Consider the following 13,078-nt stretch of genomic DNA (forward strand, 5'->3'; position numbering starts at 1 on the left):
ATCCAATCCCATCCCCATCCCAGGCCCCGCCCACACGGGGCGTGTTCACTCATAGCCACGCCCACCAAGGCACAGCCCAATCACCTGCCATTTCCTGTCGCGCGGGAAACAGCTCCAGCGCATGCGCAATGCGGCGGGGGGCGGAGCCAGCCGTGCCCTTCCCTGAGCGCCCCGCAAAGCGCCGCGCCCTTCTCCAAGATGGCGGCGGGCGCGTCGCGGCGGTGCGCGTGCGCGGAGCCGCTGCCCGGCTGTGATTGGCTGCGGGCGCCGGTGAGCGATTCCGGTGGGCGGGCGGGGCGGGCCCGGGATGCGCCTGGCGTAGCCCCGGCACCGCCACCGGCCCCGCACCGCGCGGCCGCCCCGCCGCTCTGCCCGCCCGCCCCGGCCCCGGCCCTGCCCGCGCCCCGGGGCTCCCCGTCCCGCCGCTTGGGGAGGCCCGGGGGCTGGGCGCCGGCAGCGCTCCGGTGCTCGTGGCTGCGCCGCCGGCGGGAGCTCGCCGGTGCATGGGCGGGGGGGGCCCCGCCGGGTCATCACCGGCCATGAGATGAGCGGAGCGCGGCGCCCTGCCTAGAGCCGCCCCGGGGCCGCCGCGGCCATGGTGAGTGAGGGGGGGATGGTCCCGCGGGGCGCGGGCACCGGAGCCCCCCGAGCACCGCCGGGAGGGCCGGGAGGCTCCCGGGGGCGCCGGGCCCGGGGATTGCGGGGTCATGGCGATAACGCTGCCGGGGGCTGAGGAGTGCCCCGGGATCCCGGGCGGGGCTGTGGAAGGTGGCCCTGGACGTGGCACGGACGGGCCTCAAGTCCCTTCCAGCCCGGCCCGTTCGGTGGTTGAATCCCCGGTGGCAGCTGCGGGCTCGCCCTCACGGCCCCGGCGTGGGGAGTGACCTGGGTTCTGCTGGGTGCTGCACTGCCCACAGTGCCCGGGGCACAGGGACAGCCCGCTGGGATCTGCACAATCCCCTCCTCCCCTGGTTCCAGCCCCAGCAGAGCTCTCGCACCCGTGGGTGCCCGCAGAGCCGGGCTGGCAGGTGGGCATTGCCCCCAGGCCTCGCTGTCACCAGCCCTGAGCTGCTGCTCTTGTTTTCCCCCTGCTCTACCCACAGGGAGACCTTGTATCCCGATATTTCTTGGGGTGACAAAGGGCAGGCACAAACGTGCCCTTTGCAGGTGGACAGGACTGGGGAGGAACAGCTTCTTGCTCCTGTCAGCAGCCCTGGATCTGCTCCTGGACTCTGCTCTGGCTCACTCAGAGAGCCCCACTGAGCTCAGCCTCGAGTTTCTGGCCTGGTTCTCACCCCGCTCTACCTTAACCTGCCTTTAGTGCTGTAGGATCAGGCTTTGCACTCCTTTTCTTCGAAATTTGGGATCCTGGTTGTGAATTTCTTCACCCATGAGCTGAGGTAATCACATTGCTCACTGTGTGATGTGCTCCTGGTACATGATTGGTGTTTTATTGAAACTTTGGTCTCTGTAGCCCCTTTGGTGAGCTTCATTAGTCCCTTGGAGAGGTTTTTCTGCTTCACCTGGGATGTACTGGGGTGGGACATGGTCTTCTCAGTAAAATATATATAAATATATAGTATTTATATCTGTAAGTACTGGTAATATTTTATGGCAGTAGCCTGAGGATGCTCAGGGTGGGCTCCTGACGTGTCTGCCATGTGTCCCAGCTCTTTGTGGCTTTAGCTTCAGGCCAAGGATGACATTTTTGAGCTGGATTCTTAGTGAACAGCCCAGGTTCAAAAAGGTCAACAAATGTTTTGCAGGGTTTGCCAGGCCCCAGGGTGTGCACTTCACAGTGCAGGTGGCAAAAAGACTCCTTAGTTCTCCCCTTGCTTCCTTGTGGACACACACATTTATCCTCCTGAATTACACCTTGTTTTCTTCTTTTTTTTCCCTTGAACATCCACTGTTTGCTGCCTGTGGAAGTTGAGAAGCAGTTCCTGGGCTGTGCTGCAGGATTTACTGTTGTAACTCATCATGTGACTCCTGGGCAAGGTTTTCCTTCTGTTCCCATTTCTCTGGAGCCTACAGATGGGCATGTTCTGCTGCTAGTGCACCCTCCTTCCCGGAAACAGTTGGGAAAGTGTGAAGATGAGCTGCTGGAAGGCACACAGGGAACAAATAAAACATAATTAAACTCTGCTCCAGAAGAGCAGGCTGCTGGGAGCAGGTTTTCCTCAGTGAGGCTGAACTGGGCTGATGTGGAAGGTCATGAGCAGGAATGAATTAGAGCTTGATTAACTGGGCAGGAATTTTGGGAGGAAGTTGGGAATGCAGTGATGCACAGTGAGCTCAGGCACTACAAATGTTGTGGGACAACCTCCTGTTTGTTGGGCTTAGTTGCCACTCGTGGCTCAGAAATCTTAATGCCACTCAAAAGTTGGGTTCAGAGGAAGCTTTAGTCTCCCTTTGCTTTCAGAGGTGTTTGCAGAGAGCTCTGTGTGGTGGTTCTTGGGGCTGCTCCTGCCTGTGTGTGTGTGTAAATAGTGCTTGTGCTGGTTTGGGCTTCCTGATGGAAAGGAGCTGAGGATGCTGTGGTGTCTCTGTAGGGAAAACAAAATCCCCCTGGGTTTCTCTGGAGCTCATCTCCAAACACACAGAGCAGATCCAACTTCAAGCTTTCCTTCCACACACCACAAATTATTGTATTGTTTCCTCCTCACCTTTTAGGATCCTTTTGAGGATTTTATGAACAGCTTCAAAGTAAATATTGTTCATGGAGCTATCCTTGAAGGAATTTATTTTCTGTCCAAATTAGCCATGTCTTTATCTCATCACTTTACTTTTGTTCTTTCCACTGGTGAAGACGAACCATCTTTGAAGCCCTGGGAGCTCAGCTGGGACCTCCTGAGCAAGCCCCTCACTTGGGAATTGCATTTGCACCTCCCATGTGAGGCTGGAATTTCAGTGATTGCCCCCTGGGAAATACATTCTTCACTTCTTTGGGATTTGTATCCTGCCAGCAGCTAAACCAGCTCAGGAACAGGGATTTCCAGGAAATGCTGCTGTGTGAGGTTTGGGATGCAGAGATGCTGGAGAACTGCAGCCAGGCTTCTCCCAGAACCAATCACACTTTCCCCAGGCTGTCCCTGGGCCTCCCAGGCGAGCAGACAATGGAAGTTGCCCGTTTGGGGATCTCAGTCCCTGGTGTGAGTGAGGCACAGGGAGCTGCTGCAGTGGGAGCAGGAGTGGGCGTCTGCAGCTTGGATGTTCCCGAGTTCCCCACAGCAGCATCCTGCCTTTCATTCCACAGCCTCCCTTCCCACCTTCCCGTTTTTTACCACTAAGTGCTGTTGTTTTCTTGTGCCTGAAGCTGCCTGGTGATGCTTGCAGCCTCCCATTCAGGAAGGAGAGGAGTGTGTGTGGATTGTCCTGCCCGGTGAGCCCTGGGTTATCCTGGTGCTCGTGGTTGCCAAGGAGCTGCTGCTCCATTACCAGAATAGCTCCTGTTTGTTGTGTGTCAGCCCCACTGAGCTGCTGGCCCTGAGGCTGGCTCAGCCTGTGCCTGGGAGCCAGAGCTGCTTTGAGGAGCACTCCTGCTCTTTGCAGGTGACCCAGGACATTGTGACAGGAGGGAGCAGCAACTTCTTGCTCCTGCAGAGCCTCTTGGCCTGGCTGTCCCATCACCCTGGGGACACTCGGGCCCCACGTGGGCTGTGCTCCCTTTTCCTGTCCCAGGTGAGCTCAGGGGTGCTGTGGTGAGCTCAGGGGTGCTGTCTCTGGCCCAGGTGAGCTCAGGGGTGCTGTTCTTGGCCCAGGTGAGCTCAGGGGTGCTGTTCCTGTCCCAGGTGAGCTCAGGGGTGCTGTCCCTGGCCCAAGTGAGCTCAGGGGTGCTGTGCCCCTTGTCCCTGGCCCAGGTGAGCTCAGGGGTGCTGTGCTCCCTGTGCCTGGCCCGGGTGAGCTCAGGGATGCTGTCCCTGGCCCAGGTGAGCTCAGGGGTGCTGTGGTGAGCTCAGGGGTGCTGTGCTCCTTGTCCCTGGTCCAGGTAAGCTCAGGGGTGCTGTTCTCCCTGTCCCAGGTGAGCTCAGGGGTGCTGTTCTCCCTGTCCCAGATGAGCTCAGGGGTGCTGTTCCAGTCCCAGGTGAGCTCAGGTGTGCTGTGCTCCCTGTGCCTGGCCCGGGTGAGCTCAGGGATGCTGTCCCTGGCCCAGGTGAGCTTAGGGGTGCTGTGGTGAGCTCAGGGGTGCTGTCCTCCTTGTCCCTGTCCCAGGTGAGCTCAGGGGTTCTGTCCCTGGCCCAGGTGAGCTCAAGGGTGCTGTGCTCCTTGTCCCTGGCCCAGGTGAGCTCAGGGGTGCTGTGGTGAGCTCAGGGGTGCTGTGCTCCCTGTTCCTGGCCCAGGTGAGCTGAAGGATGCTGTCCCTGTCCCAGGTGAGCTCAGGGGTGCTGTGCCCCTTGTCCCTGTCCCAGGTGAGCTCAGGGGTGCTGTGTTCCCTGTCCCAGGTGAGCTCAGGGGTGCTGTGCTCCCTGTCCCAGGTGAGCTCAGGGGTGCTGTGCTCCCTGTTCCAGGTGAGCTCAGGGGTGCTGTCCTCCTTGTCTCTGGCCCAGGTGAGCTCAGGGGTGCTGTTCCTGTCCCAGGTGAGCTCAGGGCTGCTGTTTCTGGCTCAGGTGAGCTCAGGGGTGCTGTGCTCCCTCTCCCTGGCCCAGGTGTGCTCAGGGGTGCTGTGGTGAGCTCAGGGGTGCCGTGCCCCTTGTCCCTGGCCCAGGTGAGCTCAGGGGTGCTGTCCCTGTCCCAGGTGAGCTCAGGGGTGCTGTCCCTGTCCCAGGTGAGCTCAGGGGTGCTGTGGTGAGCTCAGGGGTGCTGTCCCTGTCCCAGGTGAGCTCAGGGGTGCTGTGCTGTGAGGAGATGGGGATGCTGCTGCTGCCCAGGCACAAGAAGTGCTGGGACATGGCCAGGTGGGCTCAGCTTCACAGCAGGGTTTTGGGGTGAAGAGGGAGCTGAGGGTGTTGTCCCTTCCCTCTGTCCTCCAGCAGTGCCAGCTGAGGTGCAGCATCACAATTCCACCCCTAAGCCTGAGGTTTCTGTCTGCTCTCAGTGCATCCCCTTCATGAGCAGTTAAAATAAAAGCAAACCCCCTGTAGAACCCTTCTGGCTCAATCAGCTGCTGAGCAGAGAAACCAGAGTAGGAACTCGGAAGTTCCGGCCTCAGCTCCAACATCTGGCTTCCTTTTTTGGCCAGCAAGTCATATTGTGAGTTTGTGTGCCCTCCAGTTATCTCCCCTCTATTAAACCATCAAACTGGAGATGCTGATTAATGCTGGGGAACTTTCCCAACTCTGCAGCAAGGCCTGGGTAGCTCTGGAGATGAACCAGGGATGGGAACTGTAGCAGGAGAGCAGATCTCTGCTCAGATGCTTCCTCCAAAAGCAGAGCTTTTTCTCAGAAGAAAACAGCTCATTTAGCACAATGGTTGCACATAATCCCTTTCAGGACCTATAATAATTCCAACACATCCATATTTCAAAGACCTGGGTAGCTAAATGTAGGCTTCAGGAGGACTAAAAGCTATCAAAGCAAAATTGTTGAGCCTCCAGGTTCACAAAATGAGTTTGAAAAGCTCATTTCCACTGGCTGTCACTGATGGATGGGTGGTGGTGGCCGTTAATTATTTCAGCAGAAAAGCATTAAAATCTGGCAGGTACCACAAAGCCATGGGGTTCAGTGCTGTGCAGAGATCACTCCATGCATGGATACCCAAAAACTCCAAGAACTTTGGGTTCAGTTGGGTGAATTAAGTGCACGTTGTTAGGTGGTGTCATTTAGGAACCAAGGAGCTGCTGTTAATGTTGGATTTATACATTAGTATATGCAAAGTAGAAGGAAATGTAGCTTTGAGGTGTATAGGCTGATACCTGCCTGGTAGAATGTGCTCTAAAATCCTTCCAAATCATTATCCTCTATCAGACAGCAGATATTTCCTCTTGGGAACTGTATTTATATTTGGGTCACTGCTGCCTTGGCTCTCACTGCGTTTTCCACATGACAACCTTCTTCTCTGAGAGAAAGAAAAGAAGGTGTCTGCTGCTTTGTTTTATCAAAATAAAATGTTTAGACTCCCATTTATATAGAAGAATTTTTGGAATCCCATTTCCAGCATTTATGAAGTGTGCAGCATGTGCCTGTTGTCCCTTGTAGGCCTCATTGTTCCAACCAACATGTAAATACTGATATTTTGGTAGAGGAAAACCAATTGGCTTTTCCCCTACTGATTCTGATGGTCAAGGACCCTGGGGTTTGTGTGTTCTCTGTCCTCTGGAATTTTGGGATGATGGAGCTTCTCCTGGGCTAAGAAGCTCCTACAGCTTATGGTAAAGCAGCTCTTTTCCAATCTTACCTTCCTTCCACACACATTTGATTCCTTTCTTTATGCACATTTCTCTTTTCTGTTTACACTCAGGATACTTTCACTCCACCAGAACTATTCCAGGCTCTTCTAGAAACACCACAAATTCTTTAATTTTTTTTCCTCCCCTGATCTTCCCTGACCCTTCTCCTACGTGGATCATGCCCAGAATTCCATTTCTTTTCCCATTTCCAACCTTTTGCATTCACGCTCCAAATTATCTTTTATTTGTTCCAGCATCTCCAAGCTTGTGGCTGGATCTCTGTGTGTATTTTTAGCATTTTGACTTAATATTTTATTAGGGCTTTAATTGCAGCGTGGAGCTCTTCCCAAGAGGGATTGTCCTGGTTCCTTTTTGTCCCCTCTTTGGAGAAAGGCGTGTGCTCATCTGTTTTGTGTACTGGCTTGTCAGGATGCCAAAGCCAGCATTGGATGCAGCTTTCCAGAGGGGAATGAGGGCTTTTTTCTGCCTTTGGATAGATGTTTTGCTTGAAAAATCTGTGTTGTGCTCAGCTGGTTCCCTGCTGCTTCATTGAGTAAGAACAGAGCAGGTTTCTTCTGCATTGCAATTTCACATTTTCTTTGGGATGAGGAGCAGTTTCTGCCGTGGAGGTTTGGCTCAGTGGTGCTTTCCCTGGTATTCAAAATCAGGTCTGGAGAGGCTACAGCAAAAACAGTCCTTGGCATGGCTCCATCCCATTCCCTAACCCTTGGGTTGTGGGGGATAAACCTGCATTTTCTACATTTCTTTGGCTTTCCTTTTTGCAAGTTGAAGGAAACCAAGAGGAGGACAAAGTGCTGCATGACCTGTGGTCTCTGATGTGGAAGTGTGAGGTCAGTGCTCAGGAGGCAGTTCCTGCTCTCAGCCCTTCCTCTGATCCCAGGAGCTGCTGGGTTTGGGGCTGGGGAAAGCTGCAGGGGGAAAAGGCAGCTTTGACTTAAAAAAGCTGCTTTTTCCTGTGTTCTGCTGGTGCTTGATGGAGCTGGTTGGGTCGTGGTGACCTTCTGGGTCCCCCAGGACAAATATCCCCATGTTGGCCCCCCCATTGTGGACAGGGAGCCTGGAACCTTCCCCAGGGGTGGGACACCAGAGCTGCAGGGCTGAGCAGCAAAGGGCAGTGGTGAAATCCCCCAAAGTGCAGCAGCACTGCATCTGTCAACATCTTGTTTTTCTTTAATTGGACTGGATGTTCTCCCTGTGTGAGCTGTCCTTTGAAAACATTTTAATTAACAAAAATTTTAGTTATTCCCATGGTAGCTTCACTATACACTCTTAAATGCCCAACACAAGTTTAAATGCTCTTGCCAGGAATGAAATTTAGAGTATCACAATCTTTTTTTTTCTTTTCTCTGATAGGGAGTGAGGGTCTAAAAATTCCATATTTTCATGCAGCATAATCACACCTCCTTAGAAATCAGGTCTGGCTGCTGTGATGTATTGGATCAGGTATAATCCTGCCCCAAGTTTGCCCTAAATCTTGCACTTTGTGTAGCCAGGTGTTGGGACAGCTCTTCCCCATGGTAATGGGCTTAATCCTGCCAGGCAGAAGAGGATGCTGGAGGAAAATCAGCAGGATTTGCTTGCTGGAGTTGCATCTGAGTAGAGGTGCCCCTTTAAGAAACATGCTGAATAATAGTTTTTTTTCTTACATTCACTTTCTTTTTTTGCTTGCCCCGGTGCTTCCCATTTCCAGCTCTGCATATGAGCATAATTCCAGAGACTCCTTCACTTGGGGCTACAAACAACTGTGATTCAGAGCCTTCCCTGGGTATTATTGGGACTTGTCTGGAGGCTGAGATAAATAAGGGTTTATTTGTGGCTCTGCTGACAGTGAAGGATTTGAGAAGTGTTCTTAAAAATCTCTTCATGCATCTTGGACTCCTTAGAGCTGCTACACAACCACGCCAGGTTCTTCCCTCCTGTCACTTGGACATCTTTTCTCGGCTTCTCTCTGGTCAAAGGAGCTGCTACATTTGTACAAGTGGGGAGGAACAAGGTTTTTTTTAAGTGTGAGATTTTCACCTGTATGAGCATGAAGAGTGTTCTCTGTAGGAAGAGTCATTGTAACCACACGAAGGATGTGGAGCTGCTGGACAGAGATGCCCCAAGGGCTGGAGCCAGGCTGGGAGAGCTGGGGGTGCTCACTGGACTCCTCAGAGCCCCTTCCAGGGCCTAAAGGGGCTCCAGGAGAGCTGCAGAGGGACTGGGAACAAGGGATGGAGGGACAGGACACAGGGAATGGCTCCCACTGCCAGAGGGCAGGGATGGATGGGATATTGGGCAGGAATTGTTCCCTGGGAGGGTGGGCAGGCCCTGGCACAGGGTGCCCAGAGCAGCTGTGGCTGCCCCTGGATCCCTGGCAGTGCCCAAGGCCAGGCTGGATGGAGCTTGGAGCAGCCTGGGATAGTGGAAGGTGTCCCTGGACATGGCAGGGGTGGCACTGGATGGGCTTTAAGGTCCTTTTGGCCCAAACTATTCCATAATCCCGTGATAGGTGAGGAGTTTTTTAAACAGACTTCAGCTCAGAAGGCTGTGCTGGGTACAGTGTGAGTTCATTTGCCACTGTTGCACATCTCTTGATCTCTGCACCGTTGGAGTGAGATGACGAGGGCATTTTTCTTAACACCTTTTACAAATACTTTCTATAAGGATTTTTTTTTTTAACATCTTTCACAAATAATTTCCTCACCAACCTACTCATTTCCAAAGGATTCCTTGGGGTGTTTTTTCCACCTGCCTGCTTAGAAGTTGGGTTACTTCACCTAAACCTCTGGAGGAAGTTGTCCCACAGTGAGTGAAGCTGCATTCGGGGCAGTTCTGTGGTCCTGCCTGGTTTGTTTACGTAGAGAAAAGGGAAGAGCTTTGTTCCTTGTGCCTGTGCTCCTGGGGCTCCTGCACAAGCACTGCCTTACAGGGAAGGATGGGATCTCCCTGCAAGGGGTCACAGGCTGGCTTAGAGTGTGGGGCATCCTGGGGAACCCAGCAGAGGGACAGTGTGAAGTGAAAGGAGCCGTGCAGCTTCAGAGGTGTGAGTTTCTAGACTTCACTGGGGGAATTGAAGTGAGTTCTGAACTGAGACAGCCAGAGTCACCTTGCAGTGTTTTCACTTCTGGAAGCAGCTCCTGCCCAGCCGAGTGCCCTTGGCAGATGCTCAGCTGTGTCTGTCTGAAGAATAGATTTTGTTTGGCTGCTTTTGCTGATAACCCACAAAATGAGAACTTACAATCATTGATGGCTTAAAAAGTGGTGGCCAGCAGCTGAGAACTGACTGAGCCAAGTATCTGCTGAGGAAAGGCTGTGGCTGGATTGTCAGGTTTAAGTTGCAAGTCCAAAAAGTGACTCCAGAGCCACCTCTGCCTGCTGTGCTTTGGTGATATATAGGGTATTGATCTTGAGGGATCTGCTTTGGGTGCTTCTGCACTTCTCAGCAGCGTATTGCTGTTTTAGCAACTGCTTGTTTGGGAAAATACTGTGTTGCTGAGCCCTTTCCAGAAGCTAAACCACAAGAAATCAATTAGGAAGTGAGCAGCACGTGAGCGGCTGCCTTTCCTGGGTGTCAGGGACTCAGAAATTGCTCTTGGGCTCATCTTCAGCAAGCATGGCTTGAAACAGCACTGTGCCTAAACCACCCTCTGCTTTTTCCAGCCTGCTGGGATTGTTTTATTCCTTTGCTGGGTTTCTAAGAGAATTCCTGGGAGCTGCTGGGTGGACACACTGCCTGCTGGGCTTCTTTTGTGGGTTAAGAGTTACTGGGTTAGAAAGAACCAGACTCAGACACTTGAGCCTGTTAATCAAAGTTCAGCCTTCAAACCTGATGCTTGGTTAAGTGAATCTGCCTGTCCAAGAGGGTTTAAGAAATCAGATCCCTTGGGTATTGAAAAAGGTGCTGATTACTCGTGGAGCAGGCAGTGTTCCAGGTAAGATGATCTCTGGTACAGAAATCAGGTTGGCACTGCTGGCTCTCCGTGGCCTGTTCCACACAGCTCTGCTCAGCCTGGGGTCCTACTGAGTCCTTAGTTGATATTTAAATTAAACATTCTGATTCCTGAAGTGCAGCCAGGTTCCTAAAGGGGGAAGTTGTCCAGGCAGGAGGGCCTGGAGCAGTTCTGGAGCTGGCCCTGAGCTGTGGGACCTCAGGGCCTTTTCTCCTCTGCCAGTTGCCTTGAGGTACAGCAGCAATCTGTGACTTTTATCCTACAATTGAAGCAAAAAAACCGACTATAACGAGATTGCAGAATCTCCACGTTGTTAGTGATGTGCTGACCTGGTGGTCTCTGAGATGAGGAGCCAGGAGAGGGGTGAGCTCTGCTGCCAGAACTGCCTTGCCACAGCCCCAGGAGCTGAGCTGTGCTGGGCAGAGAGGGGCCCAGGCTGCTTTCGGTTCTGGAAACCACAAAAACATCTCTGAAGTGCAACAAGGAAACTGAGAATGAAGGCTGAGCCCTGGCCTGATAGCATCAGCCGAGCACTGCTGGGGAGCACGTAGGCTCTGGGCTCCTCGTGTCAGACTCTGGTGAGAGACCCTGGAGTGAGGGTGAGCCCCCAGATTCTGAATTTTTTGGTGGAAGGGATTAAATCTAATGAGTAACACTGCTTTTGAGCTCCCAACTGCCTCCCTGTAGCGTGTGTTTCTCTTTTCTGGAGGATGTTTTGGGTGTCCTACAGCTTTTTTTAAAACACTTCATAATTCTGCTTTTCTTGCTAAAAATAATAGTGTACTTCTTCCATGAATTTTACTGCCCTGAGTGACCCTGGGCTGTCCCAGGGGTTCTCCAGGTTTTTGTGAGCAGGCTTGAAATGACCCACAAGCTTTCTGAGAGTGTGATTTCTAATTTCCCTGTTCATTACCATGTTGTGTTAGGGCTGAGGCAGGGAGGGCCTCTGAAAGACACCCTGGTAATCCTTCAATGAGTAAATTACTACCTCAGTACCTGTTAGTATTGTTAATACTCACGATACATATGTGCATCATTAAGTTAGGCTTGACTATAAATAATAAAGAAGAAAATTCAGCAGCTGGAGTGTGGTTGTTTGTATTTTTAGGTGTGTGACTGCTGTTAATTAACTGCATACACTGGGAGCAGAAGGCTCTGAGGTGGAAGAGGATGGGACATTGCAATTAGCAATGACAGGGTGATGATGAGTTATTTTATACAGGGGCTGTGGATGAAATTTCTTATTTCTTGTCTGTTTTTTTAACCCTGTGCACTTGCTTGTTGGTGGCATAGCAATTCCAAGTGGGAATTTTTCCATCAGCCAGGATTCTCCTTGTGTGCTCCCCTGCAGTCCCTCCTCTCCTGGGAGAGCTGCCCACAAGCTGGTAGACGTAGCTGATAGTGATTTTAACAGCTAAATGTGATAAAATCTGAATGCTGATGGCTGGGAGGAGGCTGAGCTGTAAATAAAGAGTAGAGCTGCAGAAGGGGAGTTTGATGTGCTCTGGGGGCTCCTGGGGTGCAGCACAGCCTGGGCTTTTCCTCCCTGCCACTGGAGGAGGTGTTGGGAGCTTGTGTGGTGGAAAATCCATCCTTCCACATCAGGAAGGTGCTCCAGCGCTGCCTGAAGGATGAAGTCACCTCTGTAACATTGCAGCTGCAATTAGCATCTTACTAAAAAAAGCTCTGGAGAGGGAATGCCTTAAATTTGTCTTGGAGTGGTATCCATTTGCAAACACATTAGGGAAAAACTGAGCAGACCTAACCCTTCTCTCAATTGTCATTAGCCCGAGTTGCTGTATTTAGAGCATCGTTTGTGTGATGGATGCTCTAATGGCAAACATTACAAGGTTAACAGCTTGTGTTTTTATGGCAAAGCAGTAGAGAAAATCTTTCCCCTTCAGAAAGCATAAAATGAAATTTAAAAAAAAGAGGAAGTGAACTCTAAATGAAAGCGCTGTGGAGAAAATGGCTTTAGAAAGCACTTCCATGTCTTGCAGAATGAACAGGTGCTTCTTTAAGGGCTGTGATTGTGTTTGGTGATATGCAAACTAAAATTAGCTTTGTATCTGCTCTTCAAGTGCATGTGCAGTGTCTAAAGTGCAACCCAAGGATCGCTGCTCTGTTTGCTGGAGCTGCATGAGTAACTGTTCTACCCCAGTGCTTTAGTCATAGTCCACATCTGAGCTTGTGATGGAGTCAGCAGCAGAGTACAAAGATTTTGCTTCTCCAGAGCTCACTGAGGTGCAGCTGCAATATTGAACAGGCTGAAATGCAGGAGGTTGGCAGCTTTTTTTTTTTTTTTTTCCTTAATCAGCAGAAATCTGCTAATGAATTATACAGCTTGAAACACAACTGGAGGATAGTCCTAATTAGCTGGTGGGGTGGGTCCTTCTTGTGGTGCTTTGGTGGATGGGGAATGCTGTTGGATGTGCAGGTTCTTGGTAGCAAATCTTGTGTTTTCTGTCAGGAAAAGGAGCTGTTGGAGCTCGTTTTCCTGGTTGGAGAAGGGCACAGAGGGTTGGAGTCCAGAGGTAGCTGGAGTGAGTAAGCAGCTCCACCCCTCATCTGATAGTGGTGTGGAACACTTTGAGCAAACTAACGAGGGGAGAGGGATGGGAAGGACACAGGCTGACAGTGGCTCTCCCACCCTGGTCCACAGCAAGTCCTGCTGGGATCAGAGGGGACAGTTCCAGGAGGAGCAGAGCTGCTGCCTGCCCACTCTGTGTGGTGTGGACCCAGCTCAGCACTTAGAGGTGCCTATTTTGGGGACAGTCACCTGTGACACACCTCCCAGAG

At 52.0% G+C, this 13,078-nt stretch overlaps 1 protein-coding gene across 2 annotated transcripts in view; it reads left to right on the forward strand.

The window, feature by feature from the left end:
• Window positions 1-457: 457 nt before the first annotated feature.
• XPO6 (exportin 6) overlaps window positions 458-13,078 on the forward strand; it is a 60,600-nt gene continuing 47,979 nt past the window's right edge. For both annotated transcript variants that reach the window (XM_030284603.4, XM_030284604.4), the window contains exon 1: window positions 458-598. In XM_030284603.4, the coding sequence (XP_030140463.4) occupies window positions 596-598 (3 nt within the window). In that variant the 5' untranslated portion in view covers window positions 458-595. The remainder of the gene's footprint in view (window positions 599-13,078) is intronic.

The sequence above is a fragment of the Taeniopygia guttata genome, chromosome 14, assembly GCF_048771995.1.
Source record: "Taeniopygia guttata chromosome 14, bTaeGut7.mat, whole genome shotgun sequence".
In the NCBI taxonomy this organism is placed as follows: domain Eukaryota; kingdom Metazoa; phylum Chordata; class Aves; order Passeriformes; family Estrildidae; genus Taeniopygia; species Taeniopygia guttata.